General features: G+C 37.2%; 1 protein-coding gene across 2 annotated transcripts; it reads left to right on the top strand.

The window, feature by feature from the left end:
* The first annotated feature begins 1506 nt into the window (after nucleotides 1–1506).
* Nucleotides 1507–19817, top strand: LOC139714959 (uncharacterized). 2 transcript variants are annotated; one of them, XM_071626607.1, is made up of 9 exons: nucleotides 1507–1664; nucleotides 3679–4026; nucleotides 4844–5170; nucleotides 6775–7056; nucleotides 10158–10178; nucleotides 12598–12861; nucleotides 13872–13964; nucleotides 15330–15427; nucleotides 19398–19817. In XM_071626607.1, the coding sequence occupies exons 1-9, from the start codon at nucleotides 1613–1615 to the stop codon at nucleotides 19593–19595; spliced, it is 1683 nt and encodes a 560-aa protein (XP_071482708.1). In that variant the 5' UTR covers nucleotides 1507–1612; the 3' UTR covers nucleotides 19596–19817. The 2 variants fall into 2 exon arrangements, with proteins under 2 accessions (XP_071482708.1, XP_071482707.1); XM_071626606.1 differs by having other exon boundaries at nucleotides 3676–4026.
* Nucleotides 19818–21467: the final 1650 nt, after the last annotated feature.

The following is a 21467-nucleotide window of genomic DNA, read 5'->3' as shown; positions in this document are numbered from 1 at the left end:
GAACATTTTGCTCTATGCAATCAACTACTACTGTTATTATTGTTATTATTATCATATACTATAAAATGGGCTCTGCGATCTGATTGGTCAATTGTCATGCATCGATTTTTACTGATCCACACTGAGCCATGCGTCCGGTAAAATCCGAAAGCATGACTCAAGTCTTGTACAGTGTTGTAGGTGTACCGGACGCATGATGGCGAAAATGGTTGTATCTCATGAATTTACGGGCCCATTTTATAAACAAATGATGCACAGGTCTATTTCGTGGACTAATGAGAATTGGAACCCGTTTAACTTTGGAACAGTCTAAAACTACGGTTAAACTCGCGCATCCAATTCTCACCGATCCACTCTGTCCTGTACATCAGTTTGTATACCAATATATACAATTTATGCCTTATTTGTGTGTGTATGTGTGTGTGTGTGTGTGTGTGTGGGGGGGGGGGTGTTTCCAGATGTTTGCATTTCCGAGTCTTTCGTGTTTTTCTTTTTCTGTCTCCTACTGTAATTAATTGAAAGAGAAATTGAACTTTGGATGAATCCAGTATTGGGGCCAGGTGGGAATTTCGCGGGAAGGAAGCAATTAAGTTAGTTTCACCGATCACAGGTGAAAACGAAAAAAGAAAAAGAATGCTCCCTTTGTGTCGAATATCATGCCAGGAAGTCATTACAAATTAGATGCACTGCTTGCTGGAAACATTTAGTTGGTTTTTTCTTCATTGTTTAAAGCATTATACAGCCTTGATCGAAAATCTATTCGTTTATCACGCGACCAGTCTTTCTATTTTGTCGTAATTATCGACTATTCATTGTCCAAATCGAAAAGGCAATCTCAGCTGCATAGATCTGTCTGGGTTAGCTTATCAATTCCCAGAAAACATACAATGGTTGTTTTGTGCTGCATCTTACTGTGGGTTTTTTATTTTCATTTTGATACTAGTAATCTATTGTTAGTGTGACTTAGCAGAAGAGACCTCTTTCATCCATCTGATCGCTCTGTTGTTCATAACATAATTAGGCCCTATGTAATGTTCGGCTGCAGGTTGCAGAACTTTTGTTTTTACCACTGCATAGCTGATTTGTATATTACAACTTATTTTAGGTTTTTCCTTTTGATTGAAATTTTGCTAGCTTTAGAATCAATTTAAATTTAAATTTGAATTCAATTTTAAATCAATGAGATGTTACTTACAAATTTGTTTTCTCAAAGTGAAAAAGGTTCACAGATTTTTTTTTTCAAAGTTTCTGAGAGTCGCTGAGTTTAGCCTGCTCGATTTCAGTTTCCTTTACGATATGTAACAGTGATATTTGGAGCTGTCAATTTGTGCAGGACGAGCTGATCGTTCCGAGATGGGACTTCCCCGGGATTTGATCGGTTAAAGTCGAAAGACGAATTTGATCGTTCTTTCAATTTCGTTCTCGTGACCTGATGCGCGATTGAACGTGATTAATACTTTTCTGCGCAGCTACAATTTAATTTGCAGTTGAGCCCAAACTCTTCGCATAGTCAACCCATTCGACCGCACGTCTACACAGTGAGGGGGACCATATTTTTGTGCTGCAAGGGTCAGGGGCGATCAACCATCAGACAATCGAGAGGAAAACAAAGATGTCGACCGCGTTTCTTTTATTTGCGCTGTCAGTGACTGTCATCATGTCAGGTGAGACTGTTTAATTTTAGGCATTCTTTTTTTTTAAATCTTCTCATTACTAGATCGCAATTTGTTGGCGATTGAATTCATATTGAACAGCGATAAAGCTATACATTTTTAAAGCTTTACATGTCTTCATAAGAAAACATAATAGGCAAATATGTGTTGACTACACGATAAAGTTCAATCGGTTTGAAAAACACACACTCAAATCTCCCAAAATTATTATTTTTTTTTTAAATGAAATAATGCAGTAATGCTTGACGTACCCTCCTTCCCTTTGCGTAGTCATTATTGTTATAAATTGGTGTAGCTTCAAAAATATGATATCAAGATTATGATTTATTTTCCTTTTATTCATTTTCACAATGGTATTTTAGTGATGACATGTAGGAATACCAATGAGAGAACAATTGTAATGAAGATTGTCTTTTCTTTATCTCAGTGTTACAATGATGTGGACATGACCGCTGTTAGGCTTTGATTAAAAAAGAAGAAGAAGAAAGAAGTGAAACTTCAAAATCCCATTATCATAACTTCCCAGCTCTGTGTTCCTGTCACTAGTTTCCTGTTTGCCAAAGTGCAATTTTCACAATTGTTCAACTTGACTGTAACAGAAAGGGAAAAAAAAATCTTTGCTGGGAATGATGTATGAGCGGAACCTTTCAGAAGTCATGGGTTTTCAATTAGTCTAGTTTTTGTTTTTACGATTTTTTTTTCTCGTCACAATGTCTTCCATTCAATTTGCCTTCACATTGATATGTTGGCAAGATTTATTATGGTATTATTGCTTCTTTCAATTAGGGTTACTTTTCGGTGGAACATTCAAGCCCTATATGTAAAGTTCCATAACTTTCCAGGGGCGGATCGAGGAAGGCGCCTTTACCAAATTAAAGGGGCGCTCGCCCCCCTCCATTTTTCTCGTTTTATTTCTGTTGTTTTGACAAAAAGATAAAGGATTGGGTGCACCTTCTTTTCAGCCACTTCTTTTCTATCTTGATTGAATGATATGTTCGATATTGATAAAGCTTCTATTGTCATATTCGTCAAAAAAAAAAAGGAAATGACTCTGCTGACTCGATTTTCTAAAACTTGGTGAAAATATGCTTGAAGGTCAAGTCAAACATGGAAGTAGATAAAGCGTAATACTGGTCAAATACAAGTGAGCTGTTAATTCCATTTTAGTCTTATATCAGTATGGTCGACAAACGCTACGTTACACCTGTCAGGGGCGGATCCAGGAAATCTGTAAAGGGGGGGGGGGGCGCAACTGATATTTCTGGTGTAACTTCCAGGTTTCATTTCATTTTTTCTTTCTATTTCTTTTGTTGTTAATGAAAAATAAAGGGGGGGGGGCGTGCGCCGGTTGTGCCCCCCCCCCCCCCTCTCCCCGGATCCGCCACTGCCTGCCAGAAGTTCCTCCCGAGTTCGGTTTGCTGTGGTTTGTTTTGGTTATTTTCGATATTTTTTTTCCTCTATAAACACAACCAAATTCAAATAAAACAGGGTACTTACAGCATGACGTACATTAGACACAAATTGAGAAAGAGGTACAATGTGAAATACAATGTTATATAATGAAATGATAAACCAATTTAATCACATGCCTTACAAAGTGCATGAATAGCATTTATATGCGACCATGCCATTTACCTCTTGGAATAATGATTAAAAAAATACAGGAGACCACCTCAATAGACAGTTGCTTGATTGCCACTACTGCTCAAGGAAAAATGAAATGCATATATGCTTTGGTATACGATGGGGGAAAAAAAAACCCTCACATAAACGAAGAAATTAATTGTAAGTGACGGAAGACAATTATATACCACTACGAAACCATGCGTAGTAAGTAAAAAAAAAAAAGGAAAGGAAACAACCCCAAACCAAAAAACAAAAACAAAAACAAAAACAAAACAAAAACAAAAACAAAAACAAAAAACATATGACACCCATCATTATGTTGTCCCATTAGATTTTACACAGTTTTTTTTTTTTGAACTTTGACCTTTGCATGTAGCAGCCACCGCCAGCATTTCGGGGACTTCTTCCGATGTCGTAGCCGCCCACGCCGGAGAATCGGCCAAGCTGCGCTGCAGGTTCCAAGGGACTACGAACCAGGGTATCCGCCTCACTTGGGAGAGAGCGGACGGGCTGTCCATCGCCAACGTGACCGAGTGCACGGGCATGAGCGTCACGCGGTGCACGATCTCGGTGTCTGACATGGACAAGTACGAAGTGACGGGCAGTCTGAATGAGGGCGTCGACCTCGTAGTAGGCAACATTGAGCTCCAGGACGATGGGGAGTACGAATGTCTGGTTATCAGCACCGCGGGACTCGGCAAGAATAAAGTCCGCCTCGCAGTCTCCTGTAAGTTCATGTGATGTGGAGTAAATGTACATATGTATACTGAAATAACATTACATTTGTATGTTCGCGTTCTTAATGCGACTTTGAACAGACACGCCACTTCACCGTTATAAAATCGTTTTTACCTCCAGTCAGCAAACGTGTGTATATATTTGACGATATTCAGTTACATAATTATGTTGTCTTAGATCACTGGAGATAAGTTAGCTACAAGCTCTGCTTTCTATAGCAGTCAACTCCATTTCCAAGAAATTTGATTCAGTATTTGTCACAACATTTATTGTATTTCAGTTCACAGTATTTTCTGTAATTACAATATTGTATTGATTTGGTTGTAGTTATCTACATTAGAATATGTGTTTGCATTTGTATTTTCCTTTGAAATGAAATAAAAATTAAATGAAATGATATCAATAAAATTATGATATCATAACATCGCCACAAACAGGAGGAAGAAAATAGATATCGAAATGCGATGATGCCTTAAACTTAAGTCGCCTCTTTTTTTAACCCTCTCTGCTCCAACGAGTCAATTAATGTGCAACAAATTTCACACACATACCTATGGACAAGAAATTAACGTGGCATGCAAAGATTTACGTAGTGACGATCGAGACAATGAGGGTTGAATTTTTTCGATTCCATTCACCGTTTGAGTCGAAACGGAAACTCTAAGATTGAGCCCGAAGTCAGATTCACTATGGCATCAGAGTTTCCATAGCTCTTGACGTAATCTGATATGAATGCAGCTCCACGCCTTGATTTTCCTTCATTGATAAGATACAATTACTCTCTGTCTCTTATGTTTGCTTCGCAGACCCTCCGAAGAGAGTTGATATATATGTCGGCGGCATTAACGTGACAAATGGGATCGCCCATCTCCCGCTAAACAAAGGGCGTAATGTCACCTGCGAGATCAAATCCCCATCCAATCCGCCGGCCAACATAACTCTCGAAACTGGCGGTATTGAGGATGTCGTAAGAGAACCGGAGCATTCCAAGGTGCCCGAGAATCCATTTCTGTCCACGTCCAGCAGAGCGGTTACCCTTTATGCTCAGGGGCAGGATCGCGACAAGAATCTTAGTTGCGTAGCGACACATTACAACCTGACCTTTCGCGCCAACGCAACAGTTGATGTGGGACGTAAGTGTCAGACGACAATACATTGTCGGAATTATTTTGAAATAGTTATAATCTTGCTTGCATTGGGCATTATCCTCTCATGTTCGAGTTGACGTGTTAGAATCAAACAGAGCACTGCAAAGGTTGCATTATACGGAGAAAGGAAAACGATGTTGTGGAATACTGTTGGCTATCAGGCTGAAACAATAACGTTGGTCATTATCCAATATGCAAACAATGGCAAAGTGCCATGGAGACTACATCAACAAGTAATATAAGACGGGTATAACTCGGTTATCTACAACCTCACCGAAGTTTACCATCATCAGCAATAAGTAACCATCACCAACAGTGATTTGTTGCAAGAGATATACCTTTAACTTCCCCTTCTTGAGTCTATGGCAATTATAAAGGGAAATCTAGTAAAGCTTTGTGCAAGGGCCAATACACCGCCGGCGCCACGTTTTCAAAAGTGGGGGTCTTCAGCTCATTTTTCTCATCCCCCTTCCTGTGTAAGCATTTTTAATAACATCAATGCAGTAACAAAGGACAAGAAATAAGTGCCTGGTCCAGTCAGCTAACCATAGACATTGAATCATCATGTTTTGCTCTAGGCACATAGGCCTACTATCATCTCCTGCATGCCAGGTGTGGGTGAAGCTATACAGAATATGTCGAATATATTTTATCATCGGGTATAGACGTCAGCTGGATGTAAGAGCGGATAATACCAGGGGCTGCGGAACCGGGGGGGGGGGAGGGGAGCTGCAGCCCCCCCCCTACACTTCTGGTTCATGAAAAGAGAGAGAGAGAGAGAAAGAATATTGCAGAAAGTGTATGTTTCTTTTGTTTTGCACATGTTTTTCACTTGTTTGAATACATTTTATTATGAGCTTCTGGCAAATTCTTTGGGATGTTGCTCAATATGTTGCTGGCTTTTGAAGATGTTGCACAAGAATTTCAGCATGTTGCAGCGACATGCTGAAACCCCTTGTGGACCACCCTGTCTGTTCAGAATCAAAAAGTTAATTAAGAGTGTGTCAAAATCCCGTGAATTTACGGAATACAGAGGGGGATCGAAATGACATGGTATTATCATAATGTAGGTGTCATTTCTAAAACCTATACTTGAACTAAAGACTGTAGACGCTGTGTGAATTTTCAATCCTTTCTATTTCGTATATTGTATAAGCACACATGATTTCATCACATCTGTAGGACAATTCACATTATGTCTTGAGAGCCATGTATTGCAACTTATGTTGTGTGTATTAATCAAGCTTGTTTCCTCTCTGAGAAAGAAAAAAAAAGGATCACATGGAAGAGTCAAAGACGTCACAAGTGAGAAAGAAGCATTAGGCCTATGTATCACACTGAAAAGGATCGTTATATAATAAATGAATAAATACATAAATACATGAATATATACATAGAGTATTATATTCATATTTCAAACTGACACCCGTGTGTTAATGTAGCAGAAATTCAACACCCGACTTTTTACAGTATGATATAATATTAATACCGATGGTACAAATGGAATTGCTCAAGACGGGATGTCACAAATGGTTGTACATGGGTATAAGTTTGGTTAACCAACTTAGAATTTTTTGCTCACCTTCTAGCTTCACCAAAGAGACCGAACAACGTCGAAATTTCCGCTGCCTCACCAACGACTCTGTTGGCTACTTGGCAAGCAGGCGATACAGGGAGCCCGTTCCCAAGATATCAGGTCCAGTTATGCCCCATGTTGGGCGGGAACGCTTGCCAGACGATATCCAATATCACCTCCACCCGTTACCGTCTTGTAGACCTCCAACCTTTTACGTTGTACAGCATTAAGGTCAGCGCGCACACAGTCTACGGCTACAGTGACGAGTCAGCAGCCGCAAACACCTACACAAACCGTAAGTCATCCACATCCTCTATAGATAGGACATACTGCATCCTTTACATCGTTCTATTTACTATACTCAGTGTCACAAACTGTTATCGTCTTCCTATCCAGTTATAACGGCAATTAACTTTGCTTGCAGTTCGATCGTTATTCCAAAAGTTCATAATTCCGAACATAACATTACATCGCATAGGCCCTTTACGGTTCTACATTCCGAAAAAACAAAACAAACAAACACGATGTTTAAGGTTCATTATAATCATTGAACGTCCGTAAGTATACGGTCCTTCTTATGTTTGTTTGTTTTTTGGGGACTAATAACCTTCGGAATACAGTGTAATGAACCTTCCGAACATACCTGCTTCCGAATGATGCCACGAAATATCAAAGAGCTGCCCTATTTCATTATTATTATTATTTTTTTTGGGGGGGGGGGGTAATAAACGAGCATCTAGGTATTTACGGAATTTTTGTGTATCTTAATGGCAAACTGTATAAGAAAACGAACTTTTGTTTCATTTTCGGATTAATGATGTCTTGGAATGACGTAACCCATTGACTTTAAGGAACTTTATGCAAAATTACACATTTTGAAAGAGATGTCTGATGTATTTAGACTCCAGTAACGCGTTCGTTTATGATATCTCTGCGTTGACTTAATCTGTGTACAAATAGTTAAGGGATGATCACTCTGAAACGTTATTGATAATATCTGCATTTGTTTTTAATCCACTTTATATATGAATAGTTAAGAGAACACTCCTCTTAAACTTCGTTTAAGTGATCTAAAGTATAGGCCAATACATTAAACGCAGCTGCAAAGTTAATGGATAATAATGATTGATACTAGGGCCTATTTATTCCTTATTGACATATTCACTATTTCTATGCTGCATATTACAGTGATTAGTGAGAACACGGTCCTGTATTATGTTATACATGGGAAGCCTATTATTGATCACAAAATTGTTTCCGGTAATATATTGGACAGGGATAACGTAATCTCACGTTGACATGGTAAGAGCGAGTAGATTCGGATCGAGAGAATTAAAAATCTCGCCACGCGCTAGTGAGCCTCGTCACATACATCACTTATCTTGTCTGAAAGGCAACTATTGAACCACCATGAATGCTTAATATGAACAAAACAACTTTTGACAGCTAACGAAACGAAATATATGATTTATGTATTGAAGAAAGTGAGCATCGAAATAAAACGTAAAAAATAATTTCATGTGCCACTTTCAAATGCTGTCACTTGACAGCTGTCTCTCTGCCGAGGACAGTAGTTTTGAAAGGGCAAGGAGCTGAAGTTAAAGGACAAGTTCACCTTCATAAACATAAGGATTGAGAGAATGTAGCAATATTAGTAGAACACATCATTGAAAGTTTGAGGAAAATCAGACAATCCGTTCAAAAGTTATGAATTTTTGAAGTTTTTGTGCAGTACCCGCTGGATGAGAAGACTACTGCAGTGTATGAATAACTTAGATGTCACATGCGTACAACAATATAAGGAAAATATAAAGAGAATTTCACAAAATTCCATCTTTTGAAAAAAGTACACATTCCCCTGACTCGTTACCGACAAATCTTATGGGTGATATTATTCCCCCTGCCTTTAGAAAGAGGCAAGTCAAGTGCTCTTTTATTATGCGAAAAAAGTGAAAATATGTTGAATTTTCTTTTACATTTTCTTTATACTGTTGTACGCATATGACTCACAAGCTGTAGTAGTCTCCTAATCCAGCGGTTCCAACACAAAAATTTAAAAAATTCATAACTTTTGCATGGATTGTCCAATTTTCCTCAAACTTTCACTGATGTGTTCTACTAATATTGTTGCATTTTCTCAATCCTTATGTTTATGAAGGTGAACTTGTCCTTTAACTTTCCGAACTTATGATATTCAGATGCTGCATTCAAGAAACAGAGCATCAAAAAGCACGGGCTTTGTCTTGAAGGAGGAAGTACAAAACACTGTAATACAGCACGTGCTGACGATGTCATTTCTTTGTCTGTGTGTTTCACTGTATGTGCGTATGTTCATGTGCTGTCATAATAGCTAATAGCTATAGTAGATGCTACATTGATTGTTGATGTTACTCGACCTGATTATGTCAAATTTTCTTATTCCACAATGTCAGTAATTAAAGTCTCTCATTAACTTGTCACTTTTTCATCTTTTTGTATATATACTTATAGGCCTACTTGGTAACTTTTTTTTTGTCTTTTCGTGTTCGTTTTTTTTTTGGGATTATTTTTATATCTTATACTGAATTTCCTTCAATGTATGGTTTCTTTGTTATGTAATACATTGTATATAGTTATAATATCACGGATGAAAAACAGCTTATAGCTGATATTAGTTTTTACAGTGGTTAGATCAATAAACTCAAACTCACCCTTACTTGTGCTTTGTTAAATCTGAAAAAAAAATCTCCATTCTTGCTCTTTTTATTCAACATATTAAGCATTTCCCCATTATAGAAATCACATAGACTAGGGAGGTGTATCTCCCTGCATACATATACGTTTTTTTTCTCCTTTTTCTTTGTTTTTAATAATTCAGTACTCGATCTTCACCGTTTGTCATGCTTTTTTTTTCCTAATTGGTGTATGATTTATTTGATGCACATTGTGAAGAGTTTGATCGAGAAATGGGCCAAGCGCTATTTTCAAAAATTTAAAAGCATTCGAAGGTTATCATCAGATAGAGCAAAATAAAACATTTTTTTTTTGTGTGTGTGTGATATACCTCACGTGCAACATAACAAGGAAAATTCTTGAAGATTATGATTGAAATATCCACCGTCATTCGTGTGGGAACTCCGGACCGTTCGCTGGTGTAGGTTAATGTAGATGTCGTGTCATCAGATCACAATAACCGCTCTTTTGAAATTTCATCCTGCGTAAATCACCGAAACTGGACATATTTTTGCTTGTTAAAATTCAATTCAAACTATTGTTTAATGAATTGTTTCATTTGCTTTATCATGTTCATAGAAGCAAATATGCCTTCTATGGATACACTTGAAATGACTGATTAACACTTACATGATGTCACTTTAAAAATTTGCACTTTTGCTTTTTTTTCTATCGAAATTACAGCTCTTTCTCCGGATGAAATGGGTGAGTATCGTTGTAATCAAAATAACTAATTTAATTTGCTACGCCTTGGATAAGAAATTGATATCCACATTCATCGATGCAAATAGAAACATTTATCTGCAGATTTTCATTTGCATTAGTCTATGGGCGACCAGAGTCTAAAGGCATCAAAGTTACTTCATTACACAGCCTTCAGATCTCACACCAGGACCGATCAATACGAGTCATAATGATAACGATTATGATATAGTGCCAAAAAGATTTACTAACAACTTTCGTGAAAAAGCAAATGAATTGAATGTCGGTCACCAATTACCGTACTATATATACACAGCGCAAGATAATGGGAAAGAACGCTATAGGCAGACTCAAGTTGGAAGACTAAGAGGAGAGTAAATGTGAACAATTTGTCATAAGAAATTCTTAATTTTATTGCTAATCCCTTGGATTACAAGTTTGAGTAAATTCTAGTATTGGAGATGTGGATTGTCCATCGCTGAATACTTATTGATTTGGGATAACATTGTTGGAATCTTGAAAAAAGAATAGTATCTGTGTATATTTTTCAAATATCATATGGAATGCATTAGGACTATAGGAAGGAACTAATGACATTCTGCACGCGTATCGCCGCGCTTTCATATAGGAATTAGGGCTGCATTGACAAATCTCTCTACTTTTTCTCTCTCTGATTAAAACTTATGTGATTCAACACTTATATGTTGAAACTTATGTGATTCAAATTTCCTTAAATCTTACGTACTAATGTAAACGCCATGTATATTGCTTTGTATTACTTTATGTGGAAATGAAGTCACTTGAATTGAATTGAATCATACCAGACGATAGACTTGTATTACACACTGTACTAAAAGTCCGCAAAGTGTAGTTACAATGAATAGACCGCAAACTTGTTTCACAACCTGAACACTGCTGTCAGATCCTGCACTAATGGTAGGCGCCCTATGCAATGAAGGCGAAATATCACGGAGTTAGTAGAGGTATACAATACTATAACATGATTGTTTATTCCTCCTTTTATGACAGTTAACGTGTGCGGTCAATATCAAAAGTATAGAGCCTATACTCCATGCATATAACCCACGTTATCAATTTCTGTTATTGACCACACAAACCTCATAGGAACAAATTATTAGAGTAGTTGAAACCTCCAGACAGAAAGTGAAAACTTAAATGCAAGTGCTGCGGCATCAGGGGGTCGATCCGTTTTCACGATTTGTTGGGGGGGGGGGGGGGCAAAACTTGGATTGGAAGATTGTGCGAGGGAGCGGTGCAACCGAGCGGGGGTTAGGATGTGGGAAGGGAGTATCCCTCCCTCCTACACGAGGGAGAGTTTTCATTTTCAGGCCGGGAATTAAGCGATCTGCTGCACACTTTTGGTGATTTTTTCCCCATCAAAAAATAAGAAAAATAACAATCAATATTCACTGAAATGTTAATGACTTAATCGCGCTTTCTCAGCTCTTGCTCCTCAATGAGCGTCATCACTTATGTTTATGGAAGTTGACTGGGGGGGGGGGGGGAGATGATAGGGAGGTGGTAGAAGAGTTACATGAGAGGGGAAATTTCCTCCCTCGCGAGGGCACTTCTTCTTCTTCTTCTTCTTCTTTTTTGTAAATTGATGTTACAGATCGTGTGCACACTTTTGTTTAAATATTTGGGAATCTGTCTAAAAGATTAGGACACAAAGTCTTTGAAAAAGAACAGAACGAGGGAGGGTTTTGGATTTTCAGAATTGAAATTCGACAGTTTGGTGCACAGTGTGGTGTACACACACACACACACACACACACACACACACACACACAAGTCAAACAAAATCAAACCTGAGGAATTATTGGGGGAAGGAGGAAAGTTGGTTGAAAGAAAATAAAATATCATTCACCTGCATATTCTGATTATAGGTAGTACGTATAGTTCATACAGGAATGAAAGTATAATTCTTATCCAGTTTGCCGAAGTAATTATGTTAACCCTTCCTGTGCCAGTGAGTCAAATATGCGCAAAACTATACACACGTACTCTCTTTAAAAAAATCGAGTGAAAATATTCACTCTTAAAGGAGTGAATACAAAAAAGAGTGAATTTAGAGTGAAATTGGAGTGAATTTTGGTGAAAATGTTCATTTTCACTCATTTTGGAGTGACCTCAGGGATCACTCGAAGATTTTGGAGTGATCCCTGGACGTCACTCTAAAACGAGTGAAAATGAACAATTTCACTCAAAATTCACTCCAATTTCACTCAAAATTCACTCTTTTTTGTATTCACTCCTTTAAGAGTGAATATTTTCACTCGATTTTTTTTAGAGAGTACTTATGGACAGGATGAAACGTAGTAATACAGAGTATGAGATGTCTGCAGTAATTCTTATCTACACATGCTGATATTGAACTATTAACTGGTTAATATTCTCACAGGCATTCTCGCTGTCTATGATCCTGGCAAGGGAGTCCTTGTGGTTAAAGCTCGGGATAATACCACTCGTCAACTTCCGCCTGGCTTATGTGTACAACTGAGCTCAACGACCGCTGGGACTGGGGTCGCCGCAGCCTATAGCAACTGCGTCGGGATCGGCGAAGAACTGCCGGTACCGCCCGGCACATCGTGGACCGACGCTCTTGTGGTCACCTGCGGAAACAACGTGTGCAGTGCCACCTCCAAGCCAGTGTCTGAAAAAAGCGGTTAGTTTTAAAACTTCATCGCGATACAGAAACGCCCCCAATCAATGCTATCTAGTACTGAGTATTCACTTTCATTCAAACAATATCAAAGACATGCAGCTCTTCAGTTTGGTATTACTGGATAACAGCGTAATAGAAAATTCCTTTGTTAACATTTCCGCACTTGAAAATAGAACTTCACAAAAGTATCAATTTAGACACACATTTGATGTTTGTTTTTTATCCATTGCAACAAATAAAATGCGAATCCCCCTACAAAAAAAAGAAAACACACAACCGTTCACACACGTACACACACACACACACACACACACACAAACATTTACACCCATACACAAGAAGACGTCAAATCTAACAAACAAAAGCATATTAGTTAGCAACAACAAAAACAGAAAAAATGGAGAAAAATTGAGTAAAGTATTCGAATCTTCACACAAAATATCTATACAAATACACAGACTGGCTTTGAAAGACCTTCCCCAACTCAATGAAAAAAAGAAGAAGAAGAAAGGAAATGGTAACGCAAATTGTACAATAAGTGCATATCATTGATAAAGGGAATTTACATCCCCCTTATTCATAAAGGAAGAATAACACAAGTTAAGGAACATAATCATTTTGCTCAGCATTGTGTTGAGCATGTTCCTCACATTGGAAAGTGTACCTATTTTTTAATCGTCATCATCATCATCTTCTTCTTCTTCTTAGTTTGTTTGTTTGTTTCTTTATACAAACATCAAGAATTGACTGTACCAATTGCTGAATAGGAAACAAAAGAGGATGAATTTACGTAAAATCTGATGAACCTACAAACGAACATTTTGTAGAAAGACGCACATTTCAAGAAGCTTATAGAAAATGTATCTATTTACATGCATGACAGTAATGTAACGAATGTCAGATGACGAAGTAGACCGATAGAATGTAAGTAATGTCTGGTAACAACTCCCAACCTTTCTCGGATCTGTTTGGACATTATTTTTGTCTTTTATCGTTTGTTGTATCGGAAGGGAGTAAGTTGGGGCTCATTGTCGGGCTCAGTGTTGGAATCGGTGTTGCCTTCATTGCCATGGTTGCCGTCATCGTCTGCGTGCGGAAACAGAGTAAGTTGGACGTATTTCTTTCAGCAAAGACACCGACTGTCCTTATACACAACATTATGTGTACATCTTTCTTTGCTTTTACAGTCTACATAGTGTATACTTTATAATTTACAAATAGAGAGAGAGAGAGAGAGAGAGAGAGAGAAACAAATCGAACGACAATGCGAATGCGTGTTACCATCAATGTATTCCTTACCTAAGAGCCACATTTGTAGCAGTGTTTATGAGTTTATCTTTATCTTTCCCCTCTCTGAATTGAAATTGACTGTAACTGATAAAGAAATATCGAAAAAGTACATTCAGTTAGCTCCATTATGATCTTAAATGAACTTTTAAAGAAATACTTCGGAATGAATTTTATACAGTAAAGCATGTCGTCACAAAACATTGATACCGCTAATACTAGAATGCAACGACTAAGACACAGTGATGATATAATGGCCTTGCAGCTTTCTGTTGGTTTGTACAAAAAGAATTATAGTGAAATTATTATTGAATAATATTTTTGTGATAATGTGTAAATGAACATTACTGTAGATCCTTCACACTCTATAGTCATTGCTGCTAAATCGTCCTAACTCTGAAGCAATTTTCTGAGAAGGATTTGATTTCCTCTGCTTGAATTCATCAAAAAGTAAAGTAAAGATGAAATGAGCATATTTACAAGTAAATGGGAGACAGGTGACGCCATGACGTCATCAACTCTCTTCTTTTTTTTTCACTGATCTATAATAATATTGAAACTTTCATTCTGCTGCCTGGATGTTATTTTGATCATGCAGAATTTACCTTAAACAAATTATAAGGATTCCCGGTTGCAGAAAACTTCGACATAAAATTTTTCAAATTTTCGACAAGACTGTGGTTTAAAAAATTCTTATATCGGGAAGTATGGTCGAGATACTAAAACAAAGTTCATCGTTTTATACAAAGGGAAGGTGCACTTCCATTTGACTTGTTACTGATTCATTTTGAGGAAAGTATTACTCTCCCCACCTTTTTAAGGATGTAACTCGAGAACTCTTAAGTATGTTAGAAAACTGAAACTATGATAAATTTTCTTGATACTTTCTTCATGGCCTTGCACTCGTGTCACATCACGAATCCTTGTGGCTTTCCCATTATCCAAATATTATGGCACATGGATATTGAAACTGTGAGACTTCGTGAAATTGATACAGCTTGTCCTCTTTCCTTCAAACTCCACTGATGAAACCTTATGAATTTTATACAAATTGTCCCTTTTTCTTCAAACACCACTGACATGTTCTACTATGCGTTATCTGTGACAAACCATCTGTTAGGGGGGGGGGGGAAATCCCCTTTGAGCCCTTCTCTCTTTTTTGACAATATATCATGTAACAGGTGGTGGTGCTGCACACGGCGGAAGGACCAGTAGCCGGTCAAACCCACCCCCTCCCGTGGAGAAGCGGCCACCTCTCAGCAAACCTCCTGAAATCTACGTAAGAATTATTCATTATTCTTTCTTTATTGTGTGTGTCCGTCTGTGTGTTTGAGGGTTTTATTCATTGATTTGTTGGAAAGTCGAGTATTCACTGAGATTCATACAGCTACAACTAATTATAATACATAATCGATAATGCCCAGGACGAAGGTTAAAAAAGTAAGCACCAAAAAACAAAAACAAACAAACAAACAACACCAAAACGAGAAAAAAGAGAGAAAGAAAGAAAAATGCAAACTACACAAAGAAGGTAGAAATTGGAATACAATGTATAACATGAAAGAGCAAATTTTCCCCCATTTACATATGTGCATTCTCTGTTCATTCATTATCTCTTGGCAAATCGTCTCCCCCCCCCCCCCCGGCTAAACAAAAAAAAAAAAAAAAAAGAAAGGAAAAAAAGAAAAGAAAACGAAACTAAAATACGTGATAAAGTGACATCAGTATTAACAGTGTATTATGTCGTGCGAATATAAACGACGAAACAAACTAGTAATGCATTTTTGGCCAATAAAGTATGAGTTTATTGGACACAGATTTTATTGGCCAAAAACGCATTACATTTTTGTTTCTTTATTTTCTTCGTGTACCCAATACGTGAAATCTCTATATACGTGTATGTGTGTGTGTGTTTGTGTGTGTGTGTGTGTGTGTGTGTGTGTGTATGTGTGTGTGTAGTTTGTATAGTAAGAATTTATAATTTATGATAGTTTCGAGCATCTGCCCCATTTGCCTGAGTCTTCCATGTTCATCGAGGAAATATTAATGAATATTGTTAGATATTAGAAGAAAACTTTTTTATTACAAAAGATGGCGATCGGTTTTTTTTTTATAATCTCCACATAAATGTTTTTTTTTATCATAAGACTCTGAAAATTAAAGATTTGTATTTTTCAATTTGGACAGGATATGTTAAATTGTGCTTGTAATCAGATAGGTAAAACATCTTACCATTTATTTCATCGGAATAGTCATACACGACTATCCCATACTGTCAAGTGGATTCCAACTCCTCTTTCACTAATAAGAGCTGTACCACAAATACATTTGTTTATATAGGACCAAGTTTCTGGAATAGCTTAGACAAGAGCTTGCAAGATACTACTAACATTAGATATAAACAGAGAAAGTAATTGCACTAGATGTACAATACTACATAACATTTTTGTTTATCACGTATTTATGTAATGATTTTCGAACTTTCTTCTGCCCTGACATTGGAATGGCTTGTTCACAGACATCTCTTTTCTCTCTCTCTCTTCTTCTCCTTTTTTTATTTCTTCTTCTTCCCCGCTCCTTCTCCCTTCTCCTTATTCTTCGTTGTGTTGTAGTAATGTCATTGTGTTCTTCGTTCTTGCCATAAGTACATCTTTTCTTTACAAATAATATTTTTCCTTTGTTTTTCTTGCGTAACCAACTGGGTGTATATGATCTATTTAATGTTTCTTGTCACCATATTTCCCTGGGTCACACGGCTTAATGTATATTGTTTGTATCTATATCTTATGTCACACCCGTATATACATTTTTTTTTACTATAAAGTATTGTTGACAATAAGATGTTTTAATCATACTATAGCTGACAAAACATGTTTTCATTAACCATAGAAAATTTTGGAAAAAATATGAGATTACTTGCATATTGCTTACCAAGTGATCCACGTCAAGAAGCTCTGCTTTTTAGTCGATCAATCTTTTTCATCGCTTTATTTACATCCTCCAAAGTATGCATTGTTTGTCTCATATTCTTAAACATTCATTCATTCACACGTGCATTTCGTACTTCACTTTACAGATTGCACTTATTTTCTTTCTGTTTGCATATATTTGTATCATGCGCCTTTAAGCGATTTTAAACATAATACGGTACCATGCAATTGCTTTAAATCATCATTATCATCTTTATGACATTGCCTTCTGTTAGATGTAAATACAGTAATTGAACTGTAAAAAAAATGAGAAGAGAAAATAACACTGACATTTCACATGTGTTAAGTTACAGCCCAATCGTGACACAAGTGAATATGGTATCCCTTTAATTTCAGCGTTTTCAGAGTACTGTCATTTTTTTTTTTTTTTGCAATTCATTCAGTTTCTTCACGCAATACACCCGTTCTAAAAATGAGGGGATTAACTTCAAAGTTCAAGTTACACTTGAATCGGTGTCCAAAGACAAGAGAAGAAAAAAAAAGGGGGGGGGGAGTGCGACATGTCAATAGAAACCGAACTTCCTATTTTGATACGGGAAATGTGACTTCTTTATCTTTTCTTAATCAATGACATCACGAGCCAATCAACGAAATAAGTCGAAAAACGTACTGCAGTGAAAATACCAACATGGCCCAATTTGAATACGTTCAAAATACACTGTAATAAGTGTAGATGACGACAACTTCTCTTAATATACAATTGTATTGTGTAAGGTGCATGGACAGAGGAAAAACGAACTATTTCGTATACGACAGATCATTTGTAATACTGTACTAAATTGTGTGACGCCAATTCTGCATGTTTTGGACGAGAGTTACATAAGATACGGAGTTATACCTTCTACCGACCTTGATCAAAGTGTTGACACTGTTTAACAAGAACAGCCAAGTGTTGTATATGCGATGTGAAATCCTATGCAATACATACATTCGATTACCTTTAACATCAATTCATATATACCATGCACCAATTGTACGGAATATCATATGGATTGATGGGTATGACGAATCATACATATATATATTTTTTTTGTGTGTGTCTAATCAGTAACAATGTCATGAGTTCTGTTACATTTCAGCACAGCAGAGTGTATTTACATAATAGCTGCGCTATACAAATTTGTCTAATTATTATTATTATTTTTTTATTGTATACTATAATCATTATAATTATCATCATCATTATTATCATTATCATCGTTGTTATTATTATTATTATTATCATTATTATCATTTTTATTATTGTTATTTGCCTCGGGCCACATCTTGTCGGTTGTCCTCTGCATGTTTTGTAGCTCCATGGTAATATCAAGCTGTCAATATCGTATTGTAAGGCACATTCTCTCACTTGTTAAAAACCTCTACTGAGCTCTCTTTGGATATAAGAGCTTTTTTTTTTTTTGGGGAAGTGAGGCATTTCCAACGTTTAAAAAGCTATTTTTGAAGACTTTTTGGCATTGCTTGGAATACGTAATTATAATATCATAACTTAAAATATTATATCATAACTATGAACATAATTGTAATCGATCGTGCTAAAACATCGCCGTGCTATCGTTTCGCAGTGACTTTCACTGCTATCTGTTTCTATTTTTTCTTAAAGATCTTTTTTTTTTAAGCTTAACAATCAAATTAAGATAATGAACATGAGTGTTGAACACATAATGCATTTTCCCCTCACCCATTCGTGACATATAAATTGGATGACAGTATTATTATCATACAATGCTTAAACCAAGGCAAAAACGATGCAGGATGTTGTTGATATTTTTTAAAGATGTTTAGTACGCGACCTCGTTGAATGTCACAACTGTACCTTAAAGGAGACCTCCAGACCATTTTTAAACTTTAGCATAAAAAATCTATAAAGTGCATGGCGAAACATAAACTTGGTACAGAGTTTCAGGATTTCTAGTAGTTGGGTTTAGGAGTAAGAATGTTATCAAAATTCATAACAAATAACAATGAACAAATATGACGTCAGAGCAACTTCACACTGAATAACATGATTAGGTGCTCGGAAAAGCAGAGCAAAAAAACGAACGTATGTATGAATTCTACACAGGTGAACCTATATAAAGCAAGTGTGATTGTAACGAAGCTACATTGCTACATAACTGAAATATGAGAGCCTATGATGTCACAATCCTTCTTCAGAGTATATGTTATATGTCTGTTATATGTGGCACTGTTGATTTATCTACTATACAATGTGACATAATATAAATTATCTGGAATGCCCAATTAAATTTTCGGCAGAGGGAGAGCGCTAAATACCATGACATCATGTGTGATTACGAGGAGACAGACAACACTCTGTACACTGTCCACCCTCGCGCACCTGAACATCCGGACAAAGGTGGCGGCAGCGGGGCTCAGTACTACAGCCGCCAGATTCAGATGACTTCAGCCCAGACCGGAGTACCAGCCGTATATGGCAACAAAAGGAAACACTGAAACTCATACTCCAAGAATCGGGTCTAACTCTTCTATAGAAAATGTTAATCTGGATTACCGAACCAGAGACTCCAACCCTCCCGCTTTAGACGGGAGATCTCCCGCCAACAGCCCATTTTGCAAAATCTCGTGTTTTCCCGCTTGATATCCAATTTCTCCCACTTGAAATGATTTCATTTCTTGCTCAGTGTCATCGTATGTTGAAAAATAAGCCTCAGATAGCATGAGATAACATCTATAGAACCCTAGAGCTGGACCCCGGCCACAAGGAACTTCGCGCTTCGCGCACATTAAGTTGGCGTCTCCCGTTTGTTAGGAGTCTTAGGCGGGAGAATCTCCAGATCAGAAGGTGCTTGGGGTTGGAGTCTCTGCGAAACACATAGTGAATCTCCACAGTACACTGTAGCTTCATTTTAGGCAAGATTGAGAACAGGTACAATTGTACTTATGACAGTGTAGGCTTAGGGGTAATTTTGTACAGTACCACATTTCATTGAAATGGTTGTTAATAGACGCACCATGAAGAGTAATTACAAATTTGTACGTACGCATGCAACTACACGATAGCAAGAAAAACGAAGTCAAATCCTTACAATCGGCAACATTATGTTTACCATTATAACTGAAAATACTCAATGGTTTAATTCTAGTCCATTAAAAAAAAAAGACTTTTATGAAGCGAGATTCTTTCAAATAACAGTGAAATATGTGTCTTTTAAACAAGACAAATATGAGAGTATTGTAAAATTGTCAAGAATTGCGAGGTTTCACATAGGAATGAATGCAGCCACTGTTACATATGTAAATAAAATGACGAAGTACATGTATTATCGAAATAGCACATTTTATTTCGTGAGTTAACGCAAGAACTAACAGTGAGAGCCCGCTCGACGCGCGCGCAGTCTTATCGCTTCTTCGCACGTTACCCCTAACTTACCTGGGCTATTTAGCGAGCTTGAATTCCTGGGGGGGGGGGGGGGGCATTATGGCCCCCCCTTCAGATCTCGGCCGTTGATCGCGCGATCGCCGCAAAATTTTGCATGAACATAAAGCCGGATGTAATCTACAAGACTGCTAAGTTAAATTTTCAAAAAATTCGCATTTTCTACTTTAAATCAATTAATTATGCAAATATATGCAAAAAACCTCATTTTCGTCTGTAATTGGCTTATAAAAGCTTATGGAATGCTGATTTTTGGTGTAAATATTCCTAGTGACATTTCAAACATTTGTGTGTAAAAAAGAATTCAGTATCAAAATTAATTTCGTATGTTTTTTATTGTTTTATCATTTTTTTATGTATTTCCTTGTTTTTTCGAACTTTTGTTTTTGTTGTTTTTTTCAACAGAATTTGTCATACACATTTTTTGAAGCATAATTATACTGAAATAAATTGATTTCAGCCATTAAAATGAAAAATATGAATCTTTATATGAATTAATTGAAAAAACACAATTTGTATTGACTTTGTACACAAAATCACGTTTTTGAGCAATTTTGGGGTTGACGAAAATTTTTTGAAGGGACGTGGCTTCGGAACGGTATGCCCGGGCGCGACAAATTTGGTCTCAAAAGTTGCGCGAGACTTGAAAGTAAAAAGTCAGCGAGCGGCGCGGTCAAAAAATTTTGCGCGCCGGAATGGTCGCGGAATTTGTCGAGGGGGGGGGGGGGCATTATGGCCCCCCCAGGTAAGTTAGGGTTAAGCACGAGGGAATAAGTTCCCTCCTCGAAGTCTAAATCAAGGTTTATTCGTCCCTTTTACCGTGCATCGTCGCACCTCTTACCGTATTGTGTTTTATTATTATCTGTAGCTCAGTTAGAGCTGATTTTTGCTTCGGAAGTGGATTTTTTATTCATGAGAATTGCGGGATG

The sequence above is a fragment of the Diadema antillarum genome, unplaced genomic scaffold, assembly GCF_040938485.1.
Source record: "Diadema antillarum isolate AM-2024a unplaced genomic scaffold, OU_Dant_1.0 seq00002566_RagTag, whole genome shotgun sequence".
Taxonomy (NCBI): domain Eukaryota; kingdom Metazoa; phylum Echinodermata; class Echinoidea; order Diadematoida; family Diadematidae; genus Diadema; species Diadema antillarum.
The sequence above is the reverse complement of the archived record's forward strand: the minus strand, read 5'-3'. Positions and strand labels throughout refer to the sequence as shown.

Coding starts and splice junctions, on each gene's coding strand:
- LOC139714959 (XM_071626606.1), top strand. CDS start 1,613: ATGTCGACCGCGTTTCTTTTATTTGCGCTGTCAGTGACTGTCATCATG. Junction 5,171..6,774: donor CGCAACAGTTGATGTGGGAC/GTAAGTGTCAGA, acceptor CTCACCTTCTAG/CTTCACCAAAGAGACCGAAC. Junction 7,057..10,157: donor CGCAAACACCTACACAAACC/GTAAGTCATCCA, acceptor TCGAAATTACAG/CTCTTTCTCCGGATGAAATG.